Source organism: Leptinotarsa decemlineata, unplaced genomic scaffold (assembly GCF_025532065.1).
Source record: "Leptinotarsa decemlineata unplaced genomic scaffold, Ldec_3_MD MMD2_tig00004307_RagTag_RagTag, whole genome shotgun sequence".
In the NCBI taxonomy this organism is placed as follows: Eukaryota; Metazoa; Arthropoda; class Insecta; order Coleoptera; family Chrysomelidae; genus Leptinotarsa; species Leptinotarsa decemlineata.
Window position 1 is genome coordinate 8,720,695 of NW_027412606.1, and position 26,561 is coordinate 8,747,255.

At 37.2% G+C, this 26,561-nt stretch overlaps 1 protein-coding gene across 2 annotated transcripts in view; it reads right to left on the minus strand.

The window, feature by feature from the left end:
* Positions 1-10,226: 10,226 nt before the first annotated feature.
* Positions 10,227-26,561, minus strand: part of LOC111515519 (probable RNA-binding protein 46) — a 56,104-nt gene continuing 39,769 nt past the window's right edge. For both annotated transcript variants that reach the window (XM_074178934.1, XM_074178933.1), the window contains 5 exons: positions 25,589-25,736; positions 23,919-23,990; positions 21,902-21,979; positions 19,204-19,281; positions 10,227-10,549 (listed from right to left, as the gene is read on the minus strand). In XM_074178934.1, the coding sequence (XP_074035035.1) occupies positions 10,481-10,549; positions 19,204-19,281; positions 21,902-21,979; positions 23,919-23,990; positions 25,589-25,736 (445 nt within the window). In that variant the 3' untranslated portion in view covers positions 10,227-10,480. The remainder of the gene's footprint in view (positions 10,550-19,203; positions 19,282-21,901; positions 21,980-23,918; positions 23,991-25,588; positions 25,737-26,561) is intronic.

The window sequence follows — 26,561 nt, forward strand, 5'->3', positions numbered from 1 at the left end:
AGTACAATTCCATAATAGTAGACAATTCTCAGACAAATTATTGCATTAAAACGACAACATTGTTGTCAAGGTTGTGATTCTATATATTTTATCATCATTTTTTCTCATCTATTTAGTATAATTTTCGTACGCCACTGCAAGAGACATATTAAGGCAAAAACGTCAGCCATTTGTGAGAATTTAGTGCCTACTATTTTTGAATTATGGTTTAGCGTTATCGTTTTGGAGAAGGGGTCGATTAGTTACATAGATATAAATATACTTACTTATCAAGTCGGTCGGTAGCCGGTCGGTTCGACGTGGGTGCTTTGTTCACTCACTCAAATCGACCGCCGCGTTGGTCGCTGGTTCAAACCCCAGGCTAAACGATCGATTTTTACTTGCTATCGCCCAACCCATGTTAGGAATCATACGTTAAAAGGTAAGACCTCGTTAATCCTTAGTTCGCACAAGTTTTGACTTCTGAGGGATGTCGTTCGTGGGGGTGCGACAGCTGGTTAACGAAAAAACAAATTTCAAACAGATATAGGTAATATACAGGGTGTAACTAAATGAGTGTAAAACATTCAAGGAGGTGATTCCTCATCGAAAAAAAGATAGGATCTTTCATATAAAGAAATTTCATTGGAGCATCCCTTGTTAAGATACAGCCCCTTTATGCCCCTTAGAGGGTACATAAAATTTGTATAATAATTTTTTTCACAAGCACTGAAAAAGTTACAATATTGAAATTAACCTGACGTTTTGTACTACCAAAAAGACACTTACCCAGTAATTTATTTGGTTTACCCCATGGTTGTAAGGGGTGGAAAACGCAACCCCTAAAATTTATTTCCAATGTAACTTTTTGTCTTATTATTTGTAAATCATTCAAAAATTTATTTCCGATAGCCTGTTTCATTCTAAACAAAAAATGTTTCTTGGGTTTTTTTGCCGAAAATAAACCAGTTCACAGCAACAAATTATTTTAGGAACAACTACAGAGATATATCGTCAAAAATATGAAACTAATCTATCTAGTAGATCGCTATTAGCGATAGTGACAATTAAATTGGTATGATGCTGTCAGTTTGGATGAATACTAATTGTGTGTTGTTGTTCTGTTCCTAATTTGTTACTTTAATAATCCACTTGTTATTAAAATGGCATACACAAATGAGGAAATGGCTGATATGCATTACGTTTACGGTCTGTCGCAGGGGAATGGGTTAGAAGTTTCTAGAAGATATGCTGAAATGTATCCTCAACGGCAGTATCCTTCACATAGAATATTTGCTCGACTTCATCAACGATTACGAGAATATGGTTCATTCGACTAAAGAACGCAGGATTGTGGTCGCCATCGAGAAGTACAAACACCACAGCTTGATAAAGCAGTACTTAATTTGATTGAACAACAACCTACTACCAGTACTACAAAGATTGCTTTCCAACTAAATGTTGATCATATGACGGTATTTCGAATTTTAAAGGAACAACTCTTATACCCTTACCATCTGCAACGAGTACAGGCACTGTTACCGCGAGACTTTCTGAATCGTCTTGAATTTTGCAATTGGATGCTGGAAATGATTAGAAGAAATTGTGACTTTCTGAAGACAGAATTCACAGACGAATGTAGTTTAGTTTTTCTCGAGACAAAATTATCAATTTACATAATTACCACATATGGGCTGATGAAAACCCTCACGCTATTGTCGAAACTAACCATCAAGAACAGTTTTCCCTTAACGTGTGGCTCGGAGTTATTGGGGATGATTTAATTGGGCCTCATTTTCTACCTCCTCGATTAAATGGTGAGGCATACGTTCAATTTTTGAGAGAAGTGCATCCAGTACTGCTGGAGGAAGTTCCTTTGAGCGTCAGAAGGGATATGTTTTTTATGCATGATGGGGCTCCCGCCCATTTTAGTCAAGTAGCACGTCAGCATTTAACTGAGCCATATGCAAATCAGTGGATAGGTCGAGGAGGACCACAGAACTGGCCCGCTCGATCCCCGGATCACAATCCTCTCGATTTGGTTTGTCGTACTCATGTTCGCGATGTAGAGGACTTAAGAAACCGCATCATCGATGCGTGCAGGGTAATCAGAGAGACTCCAGGAATATTTGAGCGAATACGTGGCTCAATGCGCCGACATCTAGACGCATGCGTAATGTCTAAAGGTAGACATATTGAACATTTACTATGATTTCTACATAATGTGTTTTGTTATTAATAATTTAGTTTTGTTTATTACTCTTTAATCGTTCAATGCAGGTACTAACTACAAAATAACAATAAATTCACTTCGCATTTATGACGATGTATCTCTGTAGTTGTTCGTAAAATAATTTTTTACTGCGAACTGGTTTATTTTGGGCAAAAAACCCAAGAGACATTTTTTGTTTAGAATGAAACAGGCTATCAGAAATAAATTTTTAAATGGTAAACAGATAATAAGACAAAAAGTTACATTGGAAATACATTTTAGGGGTTGCGTTTTCCACCCCATACAACCATCGGGTAAACCAAATAAATTACTGGCCAAGTGTCTTTTTGGTAGTACAAAACGTCAGTTTAATTTCAATATTGTAACTTTTTCAGTGCTTGTGAAAAAAATTGTTATACAAATTTAATGTACTCCTTTAAGAGGCTGTATCTTAACAAAGGATGCTCCAATGAAGTTTCTTTATATGAAAGATCCTATCTTTTTTTCGATGAGGAATCACCTCCTCAAATGTTTTACAATTATTCAGTTACACCCTGTATATTGTTACCAATATATTTAGAAACGCTAGTAGCAAAGCAGTTGAGGTAGCGTTATTTGTATTTAAAGTGCATTTACTGCCCCATAACCTACCGTTAGGAAAAAACCCTGTATTAACAAGGATTTTGTTGGAAGATATCTTGAATTTAGTGAATGCATATGGAACATATGATATTATAAAAACCGTGGAATGAAAATGAACATGGTTCGTGCTAGTTTATGCTAATTGTATTCTCTCATGGTTAAATTATTAACATATATCACATTACGTAACTCTGCCCAAATTCATTCCCGATTTCTGGTGGTCTTTTTCATACTAAGAGCCAATTCAGACATCCTAGTCCTTGTCTCTGTCTTCATTTCACTGTAATTTTAGTCTTAAGAAAAAGTTCAATGTCTTCATCCTCAATGAGTGATCTTGAAAGTTCTCGAATGTCAACTCTTACAACTATGATTAAGACAAACAATAATGCGCATCTCCTTTGTCCCCAAATAAAGGTTCTTCTTCATGTGATGGCCTACAAATACGGGTTAATTCAGTTGAGTTGATTGTTGACAGCTGGTGGTGTTCGCTTTGAAGAATATTCTCATTTCAATGGTAGTACAACAAAAGATCATGCTGTTCACCAAGAAAAATTACAAATCACCTTTTATAAAAATGGATGCGATGTGAAGGACATCACAGAACGTATAATTATATTTTACAGGTCTAAAACGCCCTCGTTTGTTTTAATCTGTGTCTTTATATTGCATAAATTATAGCTAAAAAATCTCAATATTTAGCTGTCAGAGAGAAAGTGCGAAACAGTTTGTTAACAATACTTTGATGGCATTTTGGGTCCTTTACTCCTGTTGAAAGGTATCAAAATTGTGTAATGTTATTAAATAACAATATTGTTATACTTCGCATCGTGTAAAACGTGTTAGGGTGAATTGTTTTGTTAAGAAATGTGCTAGTTCGAAAATAAAAAAAACCAAAAAGAGAAATCTTGAATAACATTACCCATTTTCCCTTGTTATGCTACGCACATTATTTATGTGACGCCACTGTAAATGAAACGCTTTCTAAATTATGATGAGTTCTGTTCAACAAAAACAAAGCTCGTGCTGTCATTTGTCTTAATTTTCAGGATTGAAATTATGTTTTGTACATTTGCGAGATGCTATAGTCGGCAGATTTTTATAAGGCTTCTGTCCGAATGAAACCAGCGTCCAAATACAAAGCATCTGGTTTCATCTTCATCCAATAGTGGTCTTGCAGTGAAAGTTACAACACGAGTCTCGTCCGGCGATCGTAGAATCTTGGCTTTTTATCAGATCACCTTAATGAGACAGCTTCTTTTATCTTTGATATTCGTGAAAGGAGTCTTATTTCGAATCCTCAGATGGCATCTTTGGAAGGACATGTTATCGCGAGAATTTTATAAATAGTCGGGTCAATTTAGACATTCGAAGCTACCTAAATTCCCACCAAGCTGAAAATCAGTAAGACTGTTTAAAATATGAATAAAAATAAAATTTGAAAGTTCCCCATATTTTCCCTGTATGGAAAAAAATGTATTCAAGGTCAAAGTTTAAAAAATGAGTTTTTCGCGATTTTTAGCAAGATGGTAAGTTTTATCACAAACATCCTTCAGACAAAAATTGTAGATCATAAATTTATCTTCAAAAAATGTATGAATACTTTTTTCCTACGAGCTACCGTTTTTGAGATATAACGATTCAAAGAGTTGTAAAAGTTGTAATCGTCCATAGGTAATACGCACACGTTACCACGCCACTTATGAGGTAGTGTCCTTAGCGCATTTTTTTAAACATGGTTTCCCCAGTAGGCCTATTCTACGGCTCAGTTGTGATCCTGTTTAATTTGAAACCATTGCAAAATAATGGATATTAGCAGAGATTGAAAAAATAAAAGCAATTTAAGTTATAGAGCACGATCGCCCTTGACAATGTGTACATGCCAGAGAACAAAACAGTCCGGCTTTTTTGCAACCACATTTAGCACTACACTCCTTTTTACAGTTGCAAAAAATTGTGTTCAGCAGTTTTTCAGGCGCAGGTGGAGGTAAAGTTTGGATTGGTTCTAATGAGTTGTTGATCAACTTCCAACCCCAGTCTGTAGGGTCTAGCTGAGAGCCAAGCCACACTTGAACTTGGTAATATACCCGAAAAAAGATGTTGATGAGCAGCAACTGAGGTTGGAGGAGGACAAGGTAATTGTACTCGTTTTTTACTTTTGGTATTTTTAACGAAACATGCATATCTATACTTACCTAAGCAGGTAGTATTTCAGGAACTCCGTACATAGAAAGAAGAAAGCGAATGCCGTTAATGATAATTTCTTGTCGAGTTGAATTACTATTTTTAAAAACTTCAGTACATTGAACTAAATTTTGTTTTTCAAACATTTTGAAAACTGTTATAGTTATAAATATTATTATATATTTTATAAGTGAAAAATATTTTAACATATATTACAACTACAGATATATATATATATATATATATATATATATATATATATATATATATATATATATATATATATATATGATATATATATATATATATATATATATATATATATATATATATATACGTGGCGTACTCATGCATATTATGACGATTACAACTTTTACAACTTAAACGGTGGCTCGTAGGATAAAAAATGTTGATACATTTTTTGTAGATAATTTTATGATCTACAAATTTTGTCGGAAGTATTTTAATGATAAAACTTACCGTTTTGCTGAAAATCGCGAAAACTCATTTTTTGACCTTTGGCTTTGAATAAAAATTTTTACATACAAGGGAAGGACGGGGAACTTTCAAATTTTATTTTTAATCATATTTTAAACAATCTTACTGATTTTCAGCTTGGTGGGAATTTAGGTAGCTTTACTCTTATTTTTTGGTCTAATCTGACCGGCCTAAATTGAATACATGTAAAGCTTTGAAAAACCATGCACTCCGGGAGTAAATGATCTTCCTTCTCTTAACTTTCGAATGGGGCAAAATATCAGAGTCGGACAAAATGTAAAAAGGAATAATTTTTAGTACTTTTCGAGAGAAAAGCTATATGGCACTGTATGGTTTCCCAATATTTTTGCCCCGAGTTAGAATGTGACCCTCTCGAAAAACATGTGGGTTTATGTCTGACCAAAGTCTGAAAAAAGTGCATTCGTCACTAAAACTAATACTTTTCATGCAGTTTCGATTTGCAATCAAACGTTTGGAGATTAACTCACAAAACTGCATTCTTATGCCAAGGTCAGCTTCAATTGATTTACGTAATATCTTCAGTTTATCGGGGTGAAACTTATTTCTTCTGAGGTATTTTTCAACGGTGGTTGATGAGACATCATTCTTTTGAGAAACTGTTGTTGCGGACTGCGAGAGGTTATTTACAAATTACGCAAAACGCTTTCTATCTGTTTCTCTTCCAACATAAATTTTACTCCAGTTCCTTTAGCTCTAACTTACTTCTAGTTATTTGAAAATGTTCAACCAATTCCCTGATATATTTTCGTCAGATTGAATTATCAGGAAATACTGTATTAAACGCCCATTCTGCATCATGCAAATAACGACCGGCCCCGGCGTGAATAAGGATTGCTTTTGTTTATTCCTGTAAAGATCTGTCGCGAACCATGACTGAAAATTCAAACGAAAAGAAGGGAAATCTCAGTATCAATACCTACTAATAGTTGTCAACCTAACACAGTACACTTTGTTTGTTGAGAATACTTAGTTTGAATAGGTTACTGAGAGACCAATTTGACGTATACATACAGGCTGATTCACGGTGGATGGCACATTAGACGTTTCTGGTGAACCAGACAACGGATCACTTTGAAAATTTAATGGAGGGCATATTCGGACATTCTCTAGCCAACTAAAATATTTTCGGCAATGCGGTGTTGCCGCTTCATTAGAAAGCAGTAGCAACTTTGATTTTTCAAATTGAACACTCTGTATATAATATTATTTTTGGAATCTCCAACAATTGCCCGACAAATTTTCTTGATATTTCCCTATACCTATCTGTTACCGTTTTCGAAATAAAAATTAATTTCAATTTTTTTCTTCGAAAATCATGACTTCTAAAAATGCCGATATCTTTTAGTTAAGAAGTACTATGATATCGAAATTTGGTTTGGAGTTAGGTGATACTTGGACACTTCCCACACGTCAGCCTAATCTCCGTTACTTCAATACAGGGTGGTAAAAAAGTACAGTTTTTTCGTTTGCTTGAAAAAGTTGCTGAAATTTGATTATTTTAAATGGAACACCCTGTATATTATTGAAAATTCGGAAAGCTGCTGAAATTTGCTTTCTTTCTATGTATATCATACCAATACCTAACTAGTCAAGTTTCGGACTTATGAACATTTATTTGTGAAAATGTCCCTTCAGAATGGTATTTCCATTCGGTATTTGGTAAGCAGGCCATGATTACTATTTGACAAAAGCGTTGTGACATTCTCCTAATAATATCGACATTTTCGTCACTTCAGAAGTTGTAAATACCTTCAAAACGATGGAACAAAACTATTCAAACGAAGTTCTTATGAATTTGTTTATTATTTTTGGACAGTGTGACAAAATTATCAGCAGAACATGTAGAAAGTTCAATGAAATGTATCCGAATCTACCGCCAATGAACCTCAAGAAATTTATACGAATTCAGAACAATTTCAATGCATTTGGATCAACTTTAAAAGCACCAAGAAACTTGCCTCGACCCGTAACTTTCGAAGACAACCAGATTAATGTCTTAGCATATTTTCACGCATTTCCCGAGTCATCGATAAGAAGTGCTGAAGAAGATTTGGGTATAAAATATTCATCGGTTCAAAGAATCTTGCGAACACATAAAATGGATGATTATAAATTCACCAAAATTCAAGCAATGAAGCCTCAAGATCCTCAACAGATAGTAGAATTTTGTGAAATGTTGTTGACACGCATTCAAGAAGATCCACTTTTTTTGAATAAAATTATTTGGACTGATGAATCGAAATTTTCGAGAGAAGGGATTTTCAATAGAAAAAATCGTCATTATTGGTCCAGTGAAAATCCTCACGTCACAAAAGAAGCCGGATTTCAAGAAAAATTTAGTTTTAATGTCTTCTGCATGTTGATGGACAACAAATTGAGGTACGTGATATACGAGGAGTCATTAACATCCAGAAGCTACCTGAATATTTTGGAGAATACTGTAGACAGTTTCGTGGATAATCTGCCACTCGAAGATTATCGAAACTGTTGGTACCAACTAGACGGAGCTCCTGCACATTGCACAAGAGAAGTGAGCGCAGAACTGGATAGACTATTTGACGATCGGTGGATGAGGCGCTTGGGACCATGGAATTGGCCAGCGAGATCACCCGATCTTAATCCATTAGATTTTTATTTGTGGGGAATGTTTAAAGAAAAAGTTTACAAAATACCCGTGCGTTCGAGAGATGAATTGTTAGAAAGAATTGCCCAAACATTTCAAGATTTGGATCCCAATGAAATCAGATCTGCCACCACGAAAGCAGTCAACACCCGCATTTTAAAGTGCTTGGAAGTGAACGGCCAGCGATTCGAACATATTTTGAAATATTCCACATGATTGTTTTACTTTTTTATAATTATTCATATCAATATTTCCATCATCACATATATATCAATATATATATATATATATATATATATATATATATATATATATATATATATATATATATATATATATATATATATATATATGTGTTTCCCGGAAAACGTGAGGGTTGGTGTCACTCCAATAACGGAAATTTTGTCTGTGAACATTGCCGTTTAAAAAAATGTATATTCGTCACCAAAATAATTATTGTGGAGATAAGTACGATACCTTGCAATGGTTTCTGTCATTATTACACAGAATTCTGTTCTTCGATCAGGGTCATTTTCAATTGAATGGTGTACCATTTTAATTTTGTATGGATGATACCTATTCCTCTTCAAAAGTCTACACACAGTAGGAAGAGACACCTCACAAACATTCGCAACGGAATAAGTAGAGTGTTCAGGATTTACTACCATCTCACCAATTAGTTGCACTTGATGTTCTTTCGGAATGGACGGATGACCTGAGGGCTTTTTGTTATTTACACTACCGGTAGTTGTGAATTTGGACACAAGTTCCCTCAAATATTTTCTACAGATAGGACGATTCGGAACACGTTCATTGAATATCGATATTAATGTGTTCAGGAGATTATTAAATGTTCCGCCATTTTGTAGTAGGTTAAGATATTGACTTCATATTCTAGGGTTGTGAAGTATTCATCATGAACTTCAAAATAACGTGTCACAAGACCCCCCTTTTCATTTAATTTTTTTACCCAGATGGTGCCCAGTCGCCATCTTGAAAGTTTTATCTGTCAATTTCACTTAAAAATAACGTATTCATGCATTAATTTCATTACCCCAAATTTCAATTTTTTTGAGTTGACCCGTTCAAAAAATGAAAGGGGAGGGGGCATTAAAGAAATGCACTGTATGTATTAATCCTTGCATTTTTGTTATGACTATCAGTTCACTGAAAACATTATTATGAGTAAAATTCATGCAAATTTTCAAATATGGTCAGCCAATTATCCACATTTGCCCGTAGACGATTACAGTAGTATTATAATTACTATGGAACTTAAAATATGACTCCACGTTGTTTATTTGACGAAATAGACCCTTGGTTGCAATGTAGAGTGTAAGCTGTGTCCTTATTCCATTATTAATTTTTTATAACCTTTTCTACACGTTCTATTCAACTTCAGAAATAGTACAGGATATATTAATGAATGTTGGGAAAGTCTAATTTTACTTATAACTTCAAAATTATAGAGCCATATTTGTTCCTGTTGAGAACATGAACAAAATACTTTCATTTGAAAAAAGGAAAAGAAACTAATTAAGACTTTATTGTATGATTTTCACTATAAAGTGAAAATCATACAATAAACTGTATTAATTAGTTTTTTATTATGGATTTTCATCAAGTTTTGGCCAGTTCTATTCAATAGAAGTTTGTCAAAATGTGAATTTATTACACCTACCACAGGAGTTTGTTGCGAACATAGTGAATTGAATGTCACACTGTAGTCTTAGCACTTAGCACATGAGAGGAATGAATGAAATGTTCAATACAGCAATCTTCTTATAGGAACACGAGAGAGAAAAATGAAGTAAATTTTTTTCTAATTTTTCGTCATAATAATCTATTTCATTAACTTTTTCCTGATTCAGCCTTGAATATTACTGATATTCTATTCCAACACCAAACCGTTATTTCTAACACCTTGACACGTGATTTGATCACCAAGTGATTATCTTCGAGAGGCAGATTAAACTTTTAAAAGTGGATGTGAGCAAGAGTTGGACAGAATATTTTTTTCTATTCCCAACATGAATTCATCATTTAGTATATATGAAATGAAATGATAAGTTTGGTTATGCAAAATGCTTTATTGATTATAACAATTGAGGAATGATTACAATATTTTAAAAACTATAATGATAAAAATTATTCTACTGTCTAAATTTATATTGATTATATTACTTGATATTAAAATATTTAAAAAAGCAGTATAAAACTAATTCAATTAGGTAGAATTTAAAAAATGAAAAGTGGTTAATAATAAAATGGAATGAAACAAACAAGCAAGTTTCCATATAAAAATATTTCAATAACTATTCTAATCAAAAAGTATGATTTACAAAGTTGTATCCGTTAAAATAATCTAGTGGACCACCAGATTCTGTAAACATCTGAAATGAAAAGAACAACTGGTGAGTAAGATCATCATTGATATATAAAACATCAAGTTATCAATTTGCACATTAATTTGAGTTATCATACATACAAGATTACCCCAAAAAGTTGTTACTCTGGTAGAAACATATTTATCTAAATAAAAAAAATTAAATTAATCTTGTAACCTTTCAATTACTTATGGTTGAGCAGAATTATTCATTAGATAACTTATTCAACTAATTATGATTTTTTTTTGCAAAAGCTTTCAGAGGTAATCTTAGTCTATAATCCCAATCAGCATGCCTGTTATCTATTTCAATTATATTTGTATGATTCAAATACAAATTTTGAATCAATTCAAAATGAAAGGATTTGGAAAAGCTGAATACACTTATTTGAATTAATGAATCGAAGAGGTTTTGTATTAAAGTGTATAATATTTTAAAATTCTTGCAAAGCGCTTTCGACTTTCGTCATCAGTGCTCACTTGTCAGGCAACAGGAAGTATCAAGATAAGTGAATTGTACATTGTAACATTTGAATTATATAAAACAAAATAGACTTATAGCCAAGAAAATACATTTTTGGATTGAGGCCATGTGGTTCATGGCCTCAACCACATTGCCTGTGGAATGCATGGAAAATAGCAGTTGGGAAATCACATCGGCATGTTTTATGAGTACCGTGTCCATGAGAAAAAGAGTAGAAGCATGCAAGTTACCAACAACTTGAACATTTGCCCATTTTCTTTTTCAGTTTTCAGAGTGATTTTCTGTTAGCATTCCAAAATAAATTTAGATTTCTTTTTGAAGCATGGAAGATAATTACATTTCCCAAATATATCTAGGGTAATACCAAAGTTGAATTGAAAGGATTTTCATCTTGAAAATTCAGAACACTTTAGTTCTTTAAGACCTGTAGGACAAATGATTATATGAAGTTTTTCTCGGAATGTACCTAAAAATAAACTCAAATATCATAATGTTCTCGAAACATCCTCTAGAATAGTTATTAAGTCTCACAACTTTCCTTCGAATATGTTGACTACAAAAGTTGTTTCTAATGTTGGAGTCTTATGTCAGTTTGATGGGCCTTCTGAATGTTTTTTGGATTTTCATGAAGAATCAAAAGTAGCCAACTTTCTATTAAAATAGTGTTGCAAGTTTCTTAAAAGAACCTTTGCTACTTCACAGAAATCTGATTATGCCAATCAGAACCATAAGTTTTGTTAAGGATGAGCTACTTCAGAAGTAGCCTAAAATATTTGCTTTTTTGTGTTAACAGCATGGATTACTACAGTAATGGCGTTATGTTTTTTCATTTACTAATATGTTCATTTTCATTTCATTTCAAGAAATAATGTCTTTTCAACAAATGAAACTAGACATAACGTCAGGGTAATGTTTGGTGCCGAATATTTGATAGCCATATGTCTTCATAAAATCAATTTTTTGAAGTAGCAAAGGCAACGAGGTCTTACCTTTTAACATGTGACTCCTAGAACAATGATACCACGAATCGGGCAGATTCTGTATAAAGAAGTAGCATCTGCCCAAACGTCACAAGTAACTTCAATATATTGAAATAAAGAAGAAAGTATCTCTATATCTCCCGTGGGTTGGGCTACCTATCGGGCGCGTCCCCAGGTGGCGGATAGGGGAACGGCCAGGGGACTGGAGGTCCTATCCGGGAAGCCAATGTGGCCTAACGGACGGGGTTGACGGACTTCTGGTCAGTGGCAGAAATACGTAGGGTGAGGGGAACTGAAACCCCCCAAAAGCCCTGCAAAACATGCCACCGCGGACCAGCCTACCCAAGCTAAGATGTAAGGAATCGTGTCGACAGCTGAATGGCCGCAGGGTTATATGCGGTTACGAACGATCCCCTTGAGGAACCGGGCGAAACCTCATTGTAACTAGCCTTCCTCTGGTAATGCGGGGCTCTGCTAGAGGTGACCAACCCTTCCCTTGCTACTCGTGGGAACACACATGAACACAGACACACAAACAAAACATAAAAAAAAATCAACCAATCCCGAGGCTGGACAGCAATGCTCACCTCAATTTAGGGCGGGGGCTGGGGATGAACAGAAATGCTCACCCCAAGCTACCGCTCAGAAAGAGGCTGGACATAGCAGACCACCTCACGATACAACGCAAAGGCCAAGGCGTAAGCGGATCAGCGGCGCCGAGGCCAAGAGGAGGAAGAGAGCGAAAGAGGCAGAAGTGGCAGCAACTATGAGTGCACCCTCCCCCTCTCCCACTCCATCCTCAACAACAAGGGCACCTCTTGCGGAGGGCGCCAAGAGCTCCGCCTTGGAAAAAGGCAAGGAACCGGCTGCCACCGCAGGAAAGCGCCCTCATGCGAGTACCTCCACGGAGGGAACCCCAAGAAGGTTGAAGAAGCTGCGCAGCGACAGAAATGTCGCTGCACCTTCCAAAACCTTCGTGGAGGCCGCCTTGAGACACCTCAAGGTAGCCATCATAGATGAGACTAACCCGTATGGTAAGGTTACCGCAGAACGAGAGAGTCTCATCAAAAAACAACTGTTGGAGGAGCTGGACAAGATCATCTTCTCCGCCTCCAGCAACAACAGCAAACCGCCCACGTTCAAGTCGTGGACATACTCCGGTGAAATCATCAGAGTGGTCTGCGATGACGACGTGACGCTAGAGTGGCTGAAGAAAGCCACAATGAATATTAAGCCATGGGAGGAGGCATCACTTGCGGTCGTCAGTGTGGATAAGCTCCCGAAGCTCACCAAAGCCTCACTCTGGATCCCGGAGGACGTCCACAAGACGACATCCGGTGAAAAGGAGAGGGTGCTGGGTCGGCTGAAGGCGCAGAATCCTGACCTGAAGGTAGCAAGATGGTGCACCTTCCATCATGAGGTTAAGATGAACCCACAAGGACACCTCTTCGTCTTCGGGATCGGAGACGAGGATATGGCTGTCCTGAAGAAGAAGTCGATGAGGTTAAGCTACGCGTTTACCTCACTGACTATTAGGGCAACAATAAAAGAAACAGAGAGTACCTCTGAAGACCCTAAGTCCTCGGAAGTTGAACCACCTAAAGTGGATATTGACCCCAAGGCCACTATGGATCCCGAAAAGGAAGTCGAAGCATCTGAACAGATGACATTCGATGACCTGACGGAGGAGGCACCCAAAAACAGCGAGGCCACCTCCCCCTTAGCAGGGGAGCAGATGGACCTCTAAAGGTAACTTTGTATCCAACAACTGTCTCATGGGCAAGGACGTTGGAAAAAAAGTAAAAATAATACAATGCAACCTTCAACACAAAAAGGCGGCAACGGCAACACTATGTCGCCACCTTGATGTATTGGAGGATGCAATAGCTTTGATCCAGGAGCCCTGGATAATAAAGACCAAAATTACTGGTCTCAGTAGTTTAACTGGTCAAATTTTCAGCTTACCAAGCAACCAGCAACCTAGGACGGCTGTCTACGTTCCTAGGAAATACAGAGCGTTTCCGATGGCACAATTCAGCACCTCAGATCTCACTGCGGTCAAAGTTGAATGTCCAGTTGGGAAAGGCAAATATATGGCGTTGATAATCGCATCGGTGTACCTCCCTTCAGATGCAGCCACCCTACCACCGACCAGAGAAATGGAGGTACTAGTGGACCACTGCCTCAACCAGAGAGTGGAGCTCATATTGGGTTGCGACTCAAACTCTCACCACGTGAGCTGGGGCAGCAAGGATATCAACGCCCGAGGTAAGTCACTATATGAATATATAATACAGAAAGATCTAACTATCTTGAACAGAGGCACGGAGCCAACATTTATTAATGCCCGTAGCCAAACGTTAATAGATATCACGCTCACGACAGCCGAAATATCAAACAAAATCCAAGACTGGCAAGTCTCGGACCATATCTCTATGTCAGACCACCGCTGGCTGACCTATACGGTAAGCCAGGATCTCAGGACTACTGTAAAATCCCGTGACCCGAAGAGGACGGATGTAGATCTCTACAATCGACTCTTAAGAGGAGCTCTGCGGGAAACAGAGGTCCTGACTCCTGGCAACAATGAGGAACTGGAAAGGTACACAGTATCTATCCACAACAAAATAGACACTGCCTATAAGGAATCCTGTCCAATGAGGATGGTTCAAACGCATGGCACAACCAACACATGGTGGTGCCCTGAATTGGAACACCTCAGGAAGATAGCGAGAACGACCTTTAACAAGGCAAAACGTACAAGACTCGAAGAGGACTGGGTTATATATCAAGCCAACCTCAGAGAGTTCAAAAAAGTCTGCAGACGAAAACAAAGAGAAGCCTGGAGAGCCTATTGTGAGGCAGTCGAAGACTTTCCACTAGCTTCTAGGCTACAGAAGGCACTCTCAAATGACCACCATAAGACTATCGGCATCCTGACGAGGGAAAATGGCGACAAAGCCGCCAACCTCCGGGAGAGTGCTGAGATTCTTATGGAAACTCACTTCCCAGGTTCTGTCTTTCCTGGAACGGCGAACTGGACGGATGTACCAATAACACCCTCACAATATGACTGGCAATATGCTAGTACAGTAATTGATGAGGACAAAATAAGATGGGCTATATCGAGCTTTTCCCCCTTCAAGTCACCAGGGCCTGACGGTATAAGACCAGCCCTACTTCAGTGGGGACTGGACACTCTTATGCCACACCTGGTTGGAATATTCAGAGCCTCTCTAGCTCTGAGGTATATTCCCAGTAAGTGGAGAGAAGTAAGAGTAGTATTTATACCCAAACCAGGTAGGATGGACTACACCCTACCAAAAGCATTCCGACCAATTAGTCTCACATCGTTTTTCTTAAAAACCATGGAGAGACTATGTGAGCGGTATATAAGAGATGAAGTACTTGTTAACAACCCACTTCATCCAAATCAGCATGCATATACCCCGGGAAGGTCTACTGATTCGGCCCTTCACCATGTGGTTGGCAGAATCGAGAGATCATTGGATAACAAAGAATCCACCCTAGGTATATTCATAGATATTGAGGGAGCGTTTGATAAAACAACCTTTCCAACAATTACCCAGCAACTACACTCCAGGAATGTACCCCTGGTAGTAGGAGAATGGATACTCCAGATGCTCTCTAGCAGAGCAATAAGTATTAATGTAGAAGACATCACAGTAAAAGGACTGGTCATGAGGGGATGTCCACAGGGAGGGGTCTTATCACCCCTTCTCTGGAACATAGTTCTGGATACCCTAATTAATCACCTTAACAAAAATGGATTCTACACAATTGCATACGCAGATGACATAGTTATCTTGCAGACCGGCAAATTTGTAAACACACTGTGCGATAGAGCGCAGGATGGGCTCAAATTGATAGAAACATGGTGTAAGGAACACTCACTGTCGATCAATCCCAAGAAGACTGAGATGGTCCTTTTCACCAGGAAAAGAAGTTTAACGAGCTTAAAACCTCCTGAAATCTTCAAAAGCCAACTAAACTTCTCTGAAGAGGTGAAATACCTTGGTATTATCCTCGACAAGAAGCTAACATGGAACTCTCATCTACAGAGTAGAGCAAAAAGAGCATACGTGGCTTATGAGCAATGTCGGAGGACAGTGGGACGCGCATGGGGTCTTTCACCCCGTGTAGTCGCCTGGATCTACACTGCAATAATAAGACCTATGTTAACGTATGGAGCCATTGCATGGGGACCTAAAGTTCTACAAGCAACGGCCATCCAAAAATTATACCAAATACAGCGACTGGCTTGTTTAAACATCACAGGAGCCATGAGAACAACACCAACCGCGGCAATGGAATTAATCACGGGTCTGACCCCTCTGGACCTGTACGTTAAGGAGGTTGCGTTAATGGCCATGGTACGATTGCACACGGCTGGTGTAAACCTAGAAGTAGGAATGGGTCGATTGAGGTTGGGCCTGTGGCAGAAAGCGCTTACTGCGCAACCTCTGCTGCAGGCAACAAGTGATGCAATTGAACCCAGGTTTGTGTTTAATAAACCCTACAAAATACAAATCAAGCAGAACACAGAGTCAGATGTTACAAATGCAATACGGATTTATACAGATGGCTCAAAAACCAAAGAAGGCTCAGGATGTGGAGTGTACTCCAGATCACTAAGCCTAAGGATTAAGTGGGGAATGGGAAGAAATACCAGCGTGGTCCAAACAGAACTGGCTGGTATCTCAATCGCCACAAAAGAAATAACCAAGAAAAGAATTTCTGGCAAAAACATTACAATCTGCACTGATAGCAGACAAGCACTATTAGCCTTGAACAGACACCGTGTTACTTCAGGGCTAGCACTAGAGTGCCACGAAGATTTAGCCAAAGCCTCGATAGATAATAACATTATCCTGAGGTGGGTTAAAGGGCACAACAGGAGTAAAGGTAATCGCATTGCCGACTCTTTAGCCAAGGAAGCGGCTGGACTAAGAATTTTAGGACCAAGTGGCACCCACGGCCTGATGACTTCGACAATTGCGGAACTAGTCAAAAGTTACACCCATGCTCAATCTCTAAAGAGATGGGATGAAATCAAAGGATGTAATCTTGCCAGGATCACCTTGGGCGACCCTGGGAAGCTGGCGCCGAAGAAATATCTGGCGATGACCAGGAAAAATCTACGCCTTACAGTAGGATTTCTGACTGGCCACTGTCAGCTAAGGAAACACCTACATAATATGGGGCTAGTGGACACACCTCTATGCAGGATGTGTGAACAGGAAGATGAGACTGTCAGGCATGTCCTGTGCGAGTGCCCGGAGTTATCGTCAATAAGAGAGTGTGTGTTCGGCGAGTCTTGGCCTACACCTGCCGATATAAAGGAGATGTCTCCCAGCGACCTGTCCACCTTCCTGGAAAGGACAGGATGGACGACGACCTAGGAGGACAACTCCTCGGGAGGATGTACAATGGGTCACATGTGGCCTAAGTGCGTGGGCTTACACTCACCCTCCCTACTCTACAGATACAGATCTCTATATCTCTATTCTACAGACTCTTTTCTATAAATACTTCAACTGAACGGCACTACCCAGGTAATAAACAATTATTTATCGAGAGTAACTATTAAAATTCGTCAACGGTGGAGCAGTTTCTTTCAATGAGATATTTTTTTTATTGTCTTTTGAATATGCAGATATTCATTGAGCCCGCAATAGAAACATCTAGTTTGTTATATAGTTTGGGTTCAAGGTGTATATATATATATATATGTTTGTTTGAAGGTGATTGACAATGTTTCGTGATGAATTTCACTAGTTCGGACTTCCATTGTCTATTATATAAAATGATTTGAAATCCCTGAAACAAGTAAAAAAGAATGATTAAAAAGGATAGTTGAAAATAACAATTATATTAAGCAACAATAAACCTGAAATGAAATGATAGTGAAATAACCTACAAGTAAAAATATAATAATTGAATAAATAAAAATTAAAGGAATACAAAAAAGAAAATAATAAAAAATCAGGAATAGCAGACCATGTTTGGACCCATCAACACAACATCGAGTGGTCCCAAGCTGAGATCTTGCACAGAGAGGAACATTGGTTCAGGAGAAAATTTTAGAAAGCCGCATACATGTTGTCCAACAACGTATTCAGCCAGGCCAGCGTAGATATACGAAACATATGGAAACCCATCATCAAACGAAAAATGACCAACTCCATCCAAATCGGTCATCTCTCACGGAATCAGTGAAGCGGAAAATGGAAAGTAGAGAAAGTGAAAGTATTTCAACGACCTATAAAATAGTCATCTCTCGGAGGAATCAGTCCAGTCATCACCCGAAGACGATTGTAGATACCAACAATCGAAACGTCGTGAACTAACGTGACTTGGAATCTCTACACTTTTTTATTTTTATTATTTTCTTTTTTGTATTCCTTTAATTTTTATTTATTCAATTATTATATTTTTACTTGTAGGTTATTTCACTATCATTTCATTTCAGGTTTATTGTTGCTCAATATAATTGTTATTTTCAACTATCCTTTTTAATCATTCTTTTTTACTTGTTTCAGGAATTTCAAATCATTTTATATAATAGACAATGGAAGTCCGAACTAGTGAAATTCATATATATATATATATATATATATATATATATATATATATACAGTGAAATGGGGTTTCTCAGTCAAAAAATCAAAACTTTGCTTTACTCTTGCTTCTAATAGGAAGCTTCTTCAGGGAAGTAAAAATTAGTGAAAGACAATGAATTGAACATATAACTGACGAAAGAAAGTTAAAAATGTATGGATTTTTTGAATTTGCAAATGTCAGTTGCTAAGATTCTCAACTTTATACAACTGTGAGTATTTCCAGCTCTTTGAATGAGTTTCTGCATGAGTGTCGCCATCCTAAATTAGCAATTATTCTGACCAGGTGCTTTTGTCAACTTAATATACTTTCAAAAATACTTTTTAGGGGCCCTTTCATTTAGGAAACGGCGCCCTTGTATAATTAACTTCCCGAGATGGTGTTTCCAAATAAACATAACCTACATCAATTTAAATCCCACAAAAATCGCTAATTTTGTATAGGCCTTACAAAAAGATTTTCATGTAGTGCTTGTATATCTGAATAAATCCATAAAGTGAGTGAAGACATTATGCTCTTTTACTACAAGATACAACAAGAGAAACTGACACTTACCAGAGCGCAAGCTTGAGATGACATTTTGTCAGGAATGTGACCAGTTTTATCAATAGCATAGTAACTTTCATTAGAATCCTGCAAAAAAAGAAGACAATAAATTTCAAAGAAATTTTACCAGAAGCAACACATAAAATGTTCATGAGAAATAAATGATGATTTACAAAATTTGAAAAATATACATAATTATCTACTATGAACGTAGTGTATCTATCCAGTTATAAATAGCCAAACCTCCATGTTACTATTCTGCCCTATACTATTTAATGCTAATAGTTATATTTAAAAATGTGTAGTACTGCAAGATTAGAGATCTTCTATGCTTTTCTGAACCATATTTAAACTTTTTCTGCTTAACTGAAAATTTTGGTGGAATAGATGTTTCATTCTTTTTGCTTTGTGTCCATTCTCGAATATTCAGTATTGCATTGTTTTTTTGTACTTAGCAAAATCTGCTCCGCTGTTCTAAACATCTGGACGTTTCTTGAAGTCAAATCGTTCAATATCAACTTTGCTTGGCAAAAAACATGGCGCACACCTCATATCCTTGTGCTTTGGAGGTGTTTCAATGATGAAATGTTTAGGCCTTTCCTCGTCCAATGGAATCTCCCTGACAGTTACTGGTTCGTTTTTAAGTGGTAGTTTTTATTTCAGTTATATGCCGTTTCACTCTGTGAATATAAAGCCAGGCTTTTCTGTAACCAATTTCTATTTTTCACTCTACTGCCTGGGATATGCTGACGATAGTCACAAAAGGGAAATTTGCAGGCGTCATCTCGGAGCGTATGCAAAGAGCCTTGAACATCGTTGGCAGATGGTGCGAGCATGAGAACCTCTCAGTGAATGCCCAAAAGACCACTGTCGTCGTTTTCACAAGGAAAAAAGTGATAGGAGGACTGAAACCACTAATAGTCAATAAAATGGAAATCCCTTTCGGCATGGAAGTCAAATACTTTCGACCACAGGCTCACGTGGAACCTCCACGTGAGCCTGTGATCCAAAAAACAGCACATAAGGCCAGGATGGCCCTGGGAATCTGCAGAAGAATGTACCGGAAAAACTGGGGGCTGAACCAAAAAATGACAAAAAGTGAGACCCATGATAACATACGGTGTAGTGACTTGGTGGACAAGCCGAGTAAGGCTAGGCTATTAGGCGGCATACAAAGGCTGGCGTGCCTAAGTGTCGCGGGAGCCATAAGAACGACCCCCAACTGCAGCACTTGAGGTCCTACTCGGACTTCCACCATTGCACATCTACATACAAAGAGAAGCTCGACTGGTGACACACAGGGTAATGCAGGGACAAACACCAATCAGCCAGTCACACGGTGTCGAATACTTGAAACTGTACAATGAACTGAAGGCAGGTCCATTACTAGGAATGCCCGTGGATAACACAGTTTCACAGTACAACTTTCAAAAATATTTCAAAATCATCATACCAAGTAGAGAGGAGTGGTAAAACGGCCCACCGGTAAAAGTGGAAGAAACTTGGTATACAGATGGCTCAAAGACTCAAGAAGGAGTGGGAGCCGGTATATACGGAGGCAGAGCAAAGGCGAGAATCGTACTCAGCCTCGGACATAATGCAATTGTGTTCCAGGCAGAAGTAGCGGCCATAGAACACTGTATAGAGCAAATGAACAGGCATAAAGTCACAAATAAAACCATTGTCATTTTCTCCGACAGCCAGGCAGCAATTAAAGCGTCCAGCTCATTTCAAGTCTTCTCAAGACTGGTGGGAAGCTGTCTGAGCGCACCCAAGGAGTTAAGTACCCAAAATAGAGTCATTTTAGCTTGGGTACCCGGACATGAGAGTCACAAGGGCAATGAGGAAGCCGATGTTCTAGCCCGTGAAGGCGCATCTTGGCAAAGAACCCTTCTGCGAAAGGGATAGCAAAATCATGTATGAAGACATCCATAAACTCATGGATGCAAGCTGAATCCATAGATTGGTGGAAGACGGAATACCTGCTAAACCACAACCGTAAGGTTGTAAAGGTAGTGGTGGAACTACTAACGGGGCATAGCCGGCTCAAGAAACATATGAGTAACATGGATCTGACAAAAGAAATCCAATGCAGGTTCTGTCAAGAAGAGAATGAAACCGCACTGCATGTGCTCTGTGAATGCGAAGCGATAGCAAGGCCGAGACATGCAAGATGCTGGAAAAAAACCAAAGACTGCTAGCTATGTGAAGGGGTCAGTGTCAAGGCTATGGAGTCTCATCAAAGAGATCAAGCTAGACAATGAGCTCTAGTAACCAAGGAGCATCACAATAGTAGATCTGAAAAGGTCGCAGTGAATCAGGCCATGGGCTAGCTCCTCGACAATCTAATCTAACCTACCCTTGTAAATGGTTTTCAACTGTTGGGTAATAAATGATATTATTATTATTATGAGTGGCGCATATAGGTACTAAAACAGTCCATTGAAGATTGATGGATGCAAATCCGAAAGCTAGTAGATAACAGCAACAGGACTGAAGTTATTTCATTCAAAGACATCATGTTATGTGTATCCTATTTCTGTTATTTAAGAAAAAACACCATTCTGCTGACATGGTGAGACACTCGAAGTTAGATAATAATTATTCTACAACATTTTAAGAAAATTATACATCGTCCTAAATGGAAAGGTAGCAACATTTTGATTGAATCAGTTGACCCTCAGAGTATTAAATAAATAAGACTCACCAAACCCCAAGCTTCGGAAGATATTTCGTCAGGAATATAAGAACTTGCGTTGCCATGATAAAAATTATCAGTAGCATCCTGTAAAAAAAATGTATTGAGTAACAAAAAGCAACATAAACACAAATGTTTAGATATGTTTTAAAGTATAAGATCAGGTTGACTTGAGTCTAGACTTGTGTTGTGTTCTACTATTTCATGGTTGCTGCGGATTTCAAGTTCAAGGAGGATGTCTACAAACCTTCCTTTTGGCCACGGGGAGTCGGTTACAGAAGATACGACTTCAGAAGAGATCGTTTCCAATATGAAGGACAACAAAGATCTTTTTTAGAACTAAAGCACCAAAACAAACAGAATCGAATCTAAATAATATAAGCTTATCGGAAAACAACGAACAGCAACTATAGTGGCGTCCCAGGCTCAAACATTACTCATGAAAAACTAGGTCCTGTTGAAGAACTAAAAATTCTACATCTAAATATTCAGTGCCTTCGGAATAAGATTTTGCAACTAGATAATTTTGTTAATGGTCTCAATAACCTAAGTGTACTGTGCCTAACTGAACACTGGCACTGAACACTGCCGACATAATCGTATACATGGAGGTACTTGTATCTACATAAATAATTTTTTGATGGCAAAGAAATCAGAGAAATTAAACAGCTATCTCAAGAATTTCACTGTGAACTTGCTGCATTATTCTCAAAGAAATTTTACTTGTATTATCTGTATACCGATCACCCTGTAGTAACTCTGATTTTACGTTTTTAAACATAATGACAGAAGCCCTCATCTATATAGAAAGGCATTATAGCAGAGCTAACGTTGTTATATGTGGCGATTTCAATGTAAATTTCTTAAATCCAAAGAAGAAAACGAACTTAGTCGTTGACTTGTTTCAGCAGTTTAATATGAGCAAAAAAATGCATTCAGTCACCAGAGTGATGGTGAAAGTCTGAAACATGCCCTGATAACATATTCTCAAATATAGAGAGTTCAAATGCAGAAGTTCTTAGTGTTCCACTGGCAGATCATGATCCTCAAATCTTCACATACAAAATCAGGTGTGACAAAAATACTAGTAAGAAATATGAGCTAAACTTTTCCAACAAAAATCTAAGTGTATTCAAAACTCATCTCACTGGAGAATCATGGTCTGACGTGTACAGTAAATTGACATCTGAGAAAATGGCGCTAAAATTTCACGAAAAATTCATGACACATTTTGAAAATTCTTTTTCTATCATTGAATCAAGATCACTGAAAAAACCCACAATGTCGCCTTGTTCCACTCAGCAATAAGTTAGGGATTGCTGTGCTGGGGTAATGCAAGCTATACCCATCTTCAAAGAGTATTTGTCTTGCAAAAAGCTGCTGTACGTAGCATTGTAAAAGCTGAATATAATGAACACTGTAAGCCTTTGTTTGAGAATACAGGAATCATGACTCTATTCTGACAAATTATCTTTGACAATGTATGTTCTGCATGTCAAAGAAAATTATCACACACTCACAACACACTCGGATATTCACTCCTAAAAAAAACACGCAATGGAAATAATATTGTGCCCCTCTTAAGAAGATTGGATAAAAGCAAATTAATTGGCATCACTTGCTTCAATTTACTTCCTGAAAAAATCAAACATCTGTCACTCAGACTTTTCAGAAATACAGTGAAAAAATTTCTCACTAAAAGTAGCCTGTATGCTCTGAGTGAGTTCAATGTTACTCTTAAGGATTCGCTTGGAGATACCTAGTGCATCTTTTTATTCCTGTTTCTTTATACGTTAAGAATTTTTAAAATGCATTTCATACTCTACATTTAATTTTATTGTTACATTTACATTTACGCAATAAAGTTCTATTCTATTAGCTTTGAATTTGTGATGAAATTTTTGAAAATAAAAGGAAATGAAACATTACACTAAGATTTCAGTCTACACGCTTTTCAGATGGAGACACTCTTTTAGGATATATTCAAACAATTTCAGAAAATATATTAATATATATTAAGACTTACTGAACTCCAAGTTCCAGATGTTATTTCATCAGAGATATAACTGCTTGTTTCTACATAGCTTTTAGATGAGCCCTGTAAAAAGACATAATCAATAGTAAAATTCATTGAAGTACAATATATACACAAACACATTCATAATTTCTCAAGTTAACAATTCAAGTTGAATCAAAATTGAAACAATGTTGTAGCAATTTTGAAGGAAAAAATCTTACTACTTTGAGATCTTGGTGTAGGATATTTTTTATAACACAATTTGATTATCCTAACCATTAGTGTGAAATTTAATTCCCTCACAATAATTGGAACATTTTGAAAGCTGGTAACTGAAAACTATCCAATGGAAATAGGAGAGTATTTTTTTAAAATTGATGGTTCATAATGTTCTATCAAAATTCAGGAAGATTTGTAAAAATCTTGTTGCATAACTTATTTGAAGGCATCCCAAACTATTTATACAAGGCCTATTGAAAAAATAAGAGAAGTGTTCAAATTTAAGGAGCTACGTACATTCGATTAGCAATTTTTTCTATTGAAAAAACGAACGAAAGAATTTGCATCAAATTTTGTGTAAAAAAACGGAATCAAGTACTCAAAAATACCTGCAATGTTGACAGTGGCATACGGTGATTGTACTTTACAGAAGGTCAAGAAAATGTGAATGACCTCGCTCGCCCTGGACGACCCAGCGCATCAAATCCGATGAAAATGTTGAGAACGGAAAAAAATTGTCATGGAGAATCGTCGAATCACAACCAGACAAGTTGCTGAGGATTTTGGCATATCGGTTGGCTCATGCTATACAATTTTATTTTGGAACTTTTGGGCATGAAGCGTGTGGCAGCGAGGTTTGTTCCAAAATTACTGAATTTTGACCAAAAAAAACCGTCGCATGAGCATCGCTAAGGAATTGTTGAATGACGTCAACGACGATCCAGATTTGCTTACAAGGGACATAACTGGTAACGAATCATGGGTATATGGTTATGACATTGAAACCAAAGTCCATTCTTCCCAATGGAAGAGCCCAGGAAAGCCAAGACCGCCAAGTTTGACTACCGTGGAGTATTGTATCAGAGGTTCTTGCCACATGGTTATGAGGTAAATAAGGAGTATTATTTTGAAATTATGTGCTGCTTGTGAGATGATATACAAAAAAAAGTCCAGTATTGTGGCAAAACAATTCATGGCTTTTTCAACACGATACTGTGCCCGCTCACCTTTTTTTCAACAGAGCTCGTATAGAATGCAGCAGAAGACAGTTCAGTTTATAATTTGTTTTGTAGTTCTCATACCAGACACACAATATGAATCAGCTCCGACATTCTGGGGCATTTCTACATATTTTGTAACACTAATAGTAGATTAATACATAGAGTTAGCTACACAAAATATATAAATAAATGTACATTTCAGGACAGCACATACAGACAGAAAAGCAAATAGCAGATTCCAGTTTTCAACTATAATTTAATAAATATGTGAATACTCATGTGAAATCTTTAATAGCTGTGTATAATTTCTATTCAAAATCTACAATTAAAATACATAGGATGAATTTAAAATATTATTTAAAGTTTTCCTGAATTGAAAAAGCAGAAATGAAATGGAAATCTCAAGTGATCAATTAGTAGAGAGTTAGCTCATCCCTTAGAAATTTTTGTTCAACTTACCTGTAAAGACATTCTGCTCAGAATATCAGATACACTTTCGCATTGTTTGGATTTTTTTTCATAAGAAAGAACGCTGGAACATCGGCTGGGAGAGTCCAAACTCTTTAGACGTTGCTGAACAAGTCTTCTCATGTTTGGAGGAACAGAGCTAACAAAAAATTTCATATAACATATTTCCATTCATCTACTATGTTAATACATTCATTATATTTTCTACAGTGTAGTAGAGCAAAAACTCAGCGAAACGGACTGTTACGGATTCTGAATATAGACAGCCATGCAGTTGCAACAAGTTAGCAACTATTTTGCAGTTTCCTGAATTTTTTAATAGATATTTAGTTATTGCATATTCTGTCAATGGTGCTTAACATATTTTTATATATTTCCACAATTATCTATAAAGCTGTAAAATGAGTTTTTTTAGCTATTACCTACCTATTGAAAGCCTATTTAATCATTTATCCCGAGTATATACAGACATACCTAGTCCAATTGATGAACGATAAAGTATCAGAGAAATTATGTTTTATTTCTCAAACTGTCTACTGGGTGTTGAAAATATGAGTTCTATCAATTGATTGAATTTACTGCATGAAGATTTGCGACAACTATTGGTAATGGATGTAGGTAAATATAAGCATTCATTTTAAGTGTTCAATAGTGCTACATAAATATATAATTGGAATAACTCTAGTCAATCGATGAGGTGGTTTAGGAGTTTGTGGGTAAATATACATGAATGGTAGTTTCCATAGTAAGGGAAGGCCGGGCAAAGTAAACACCCCAGGCAAAGCGAATACTCCCCAGGCAAAGCAAATACTCCCCACTACTTCTAAATTATTTATTCGACTGTCATCACACCACCGTAGTGGCATTCCGCCATCTTGATTTAGTGCGCGGCAAATACTAAAGCAGGAGGCCGCGTCGCTTGCCGGCCGCAGAGTGGAGATTTGTGTTTTTGTGAAAAAAAGAT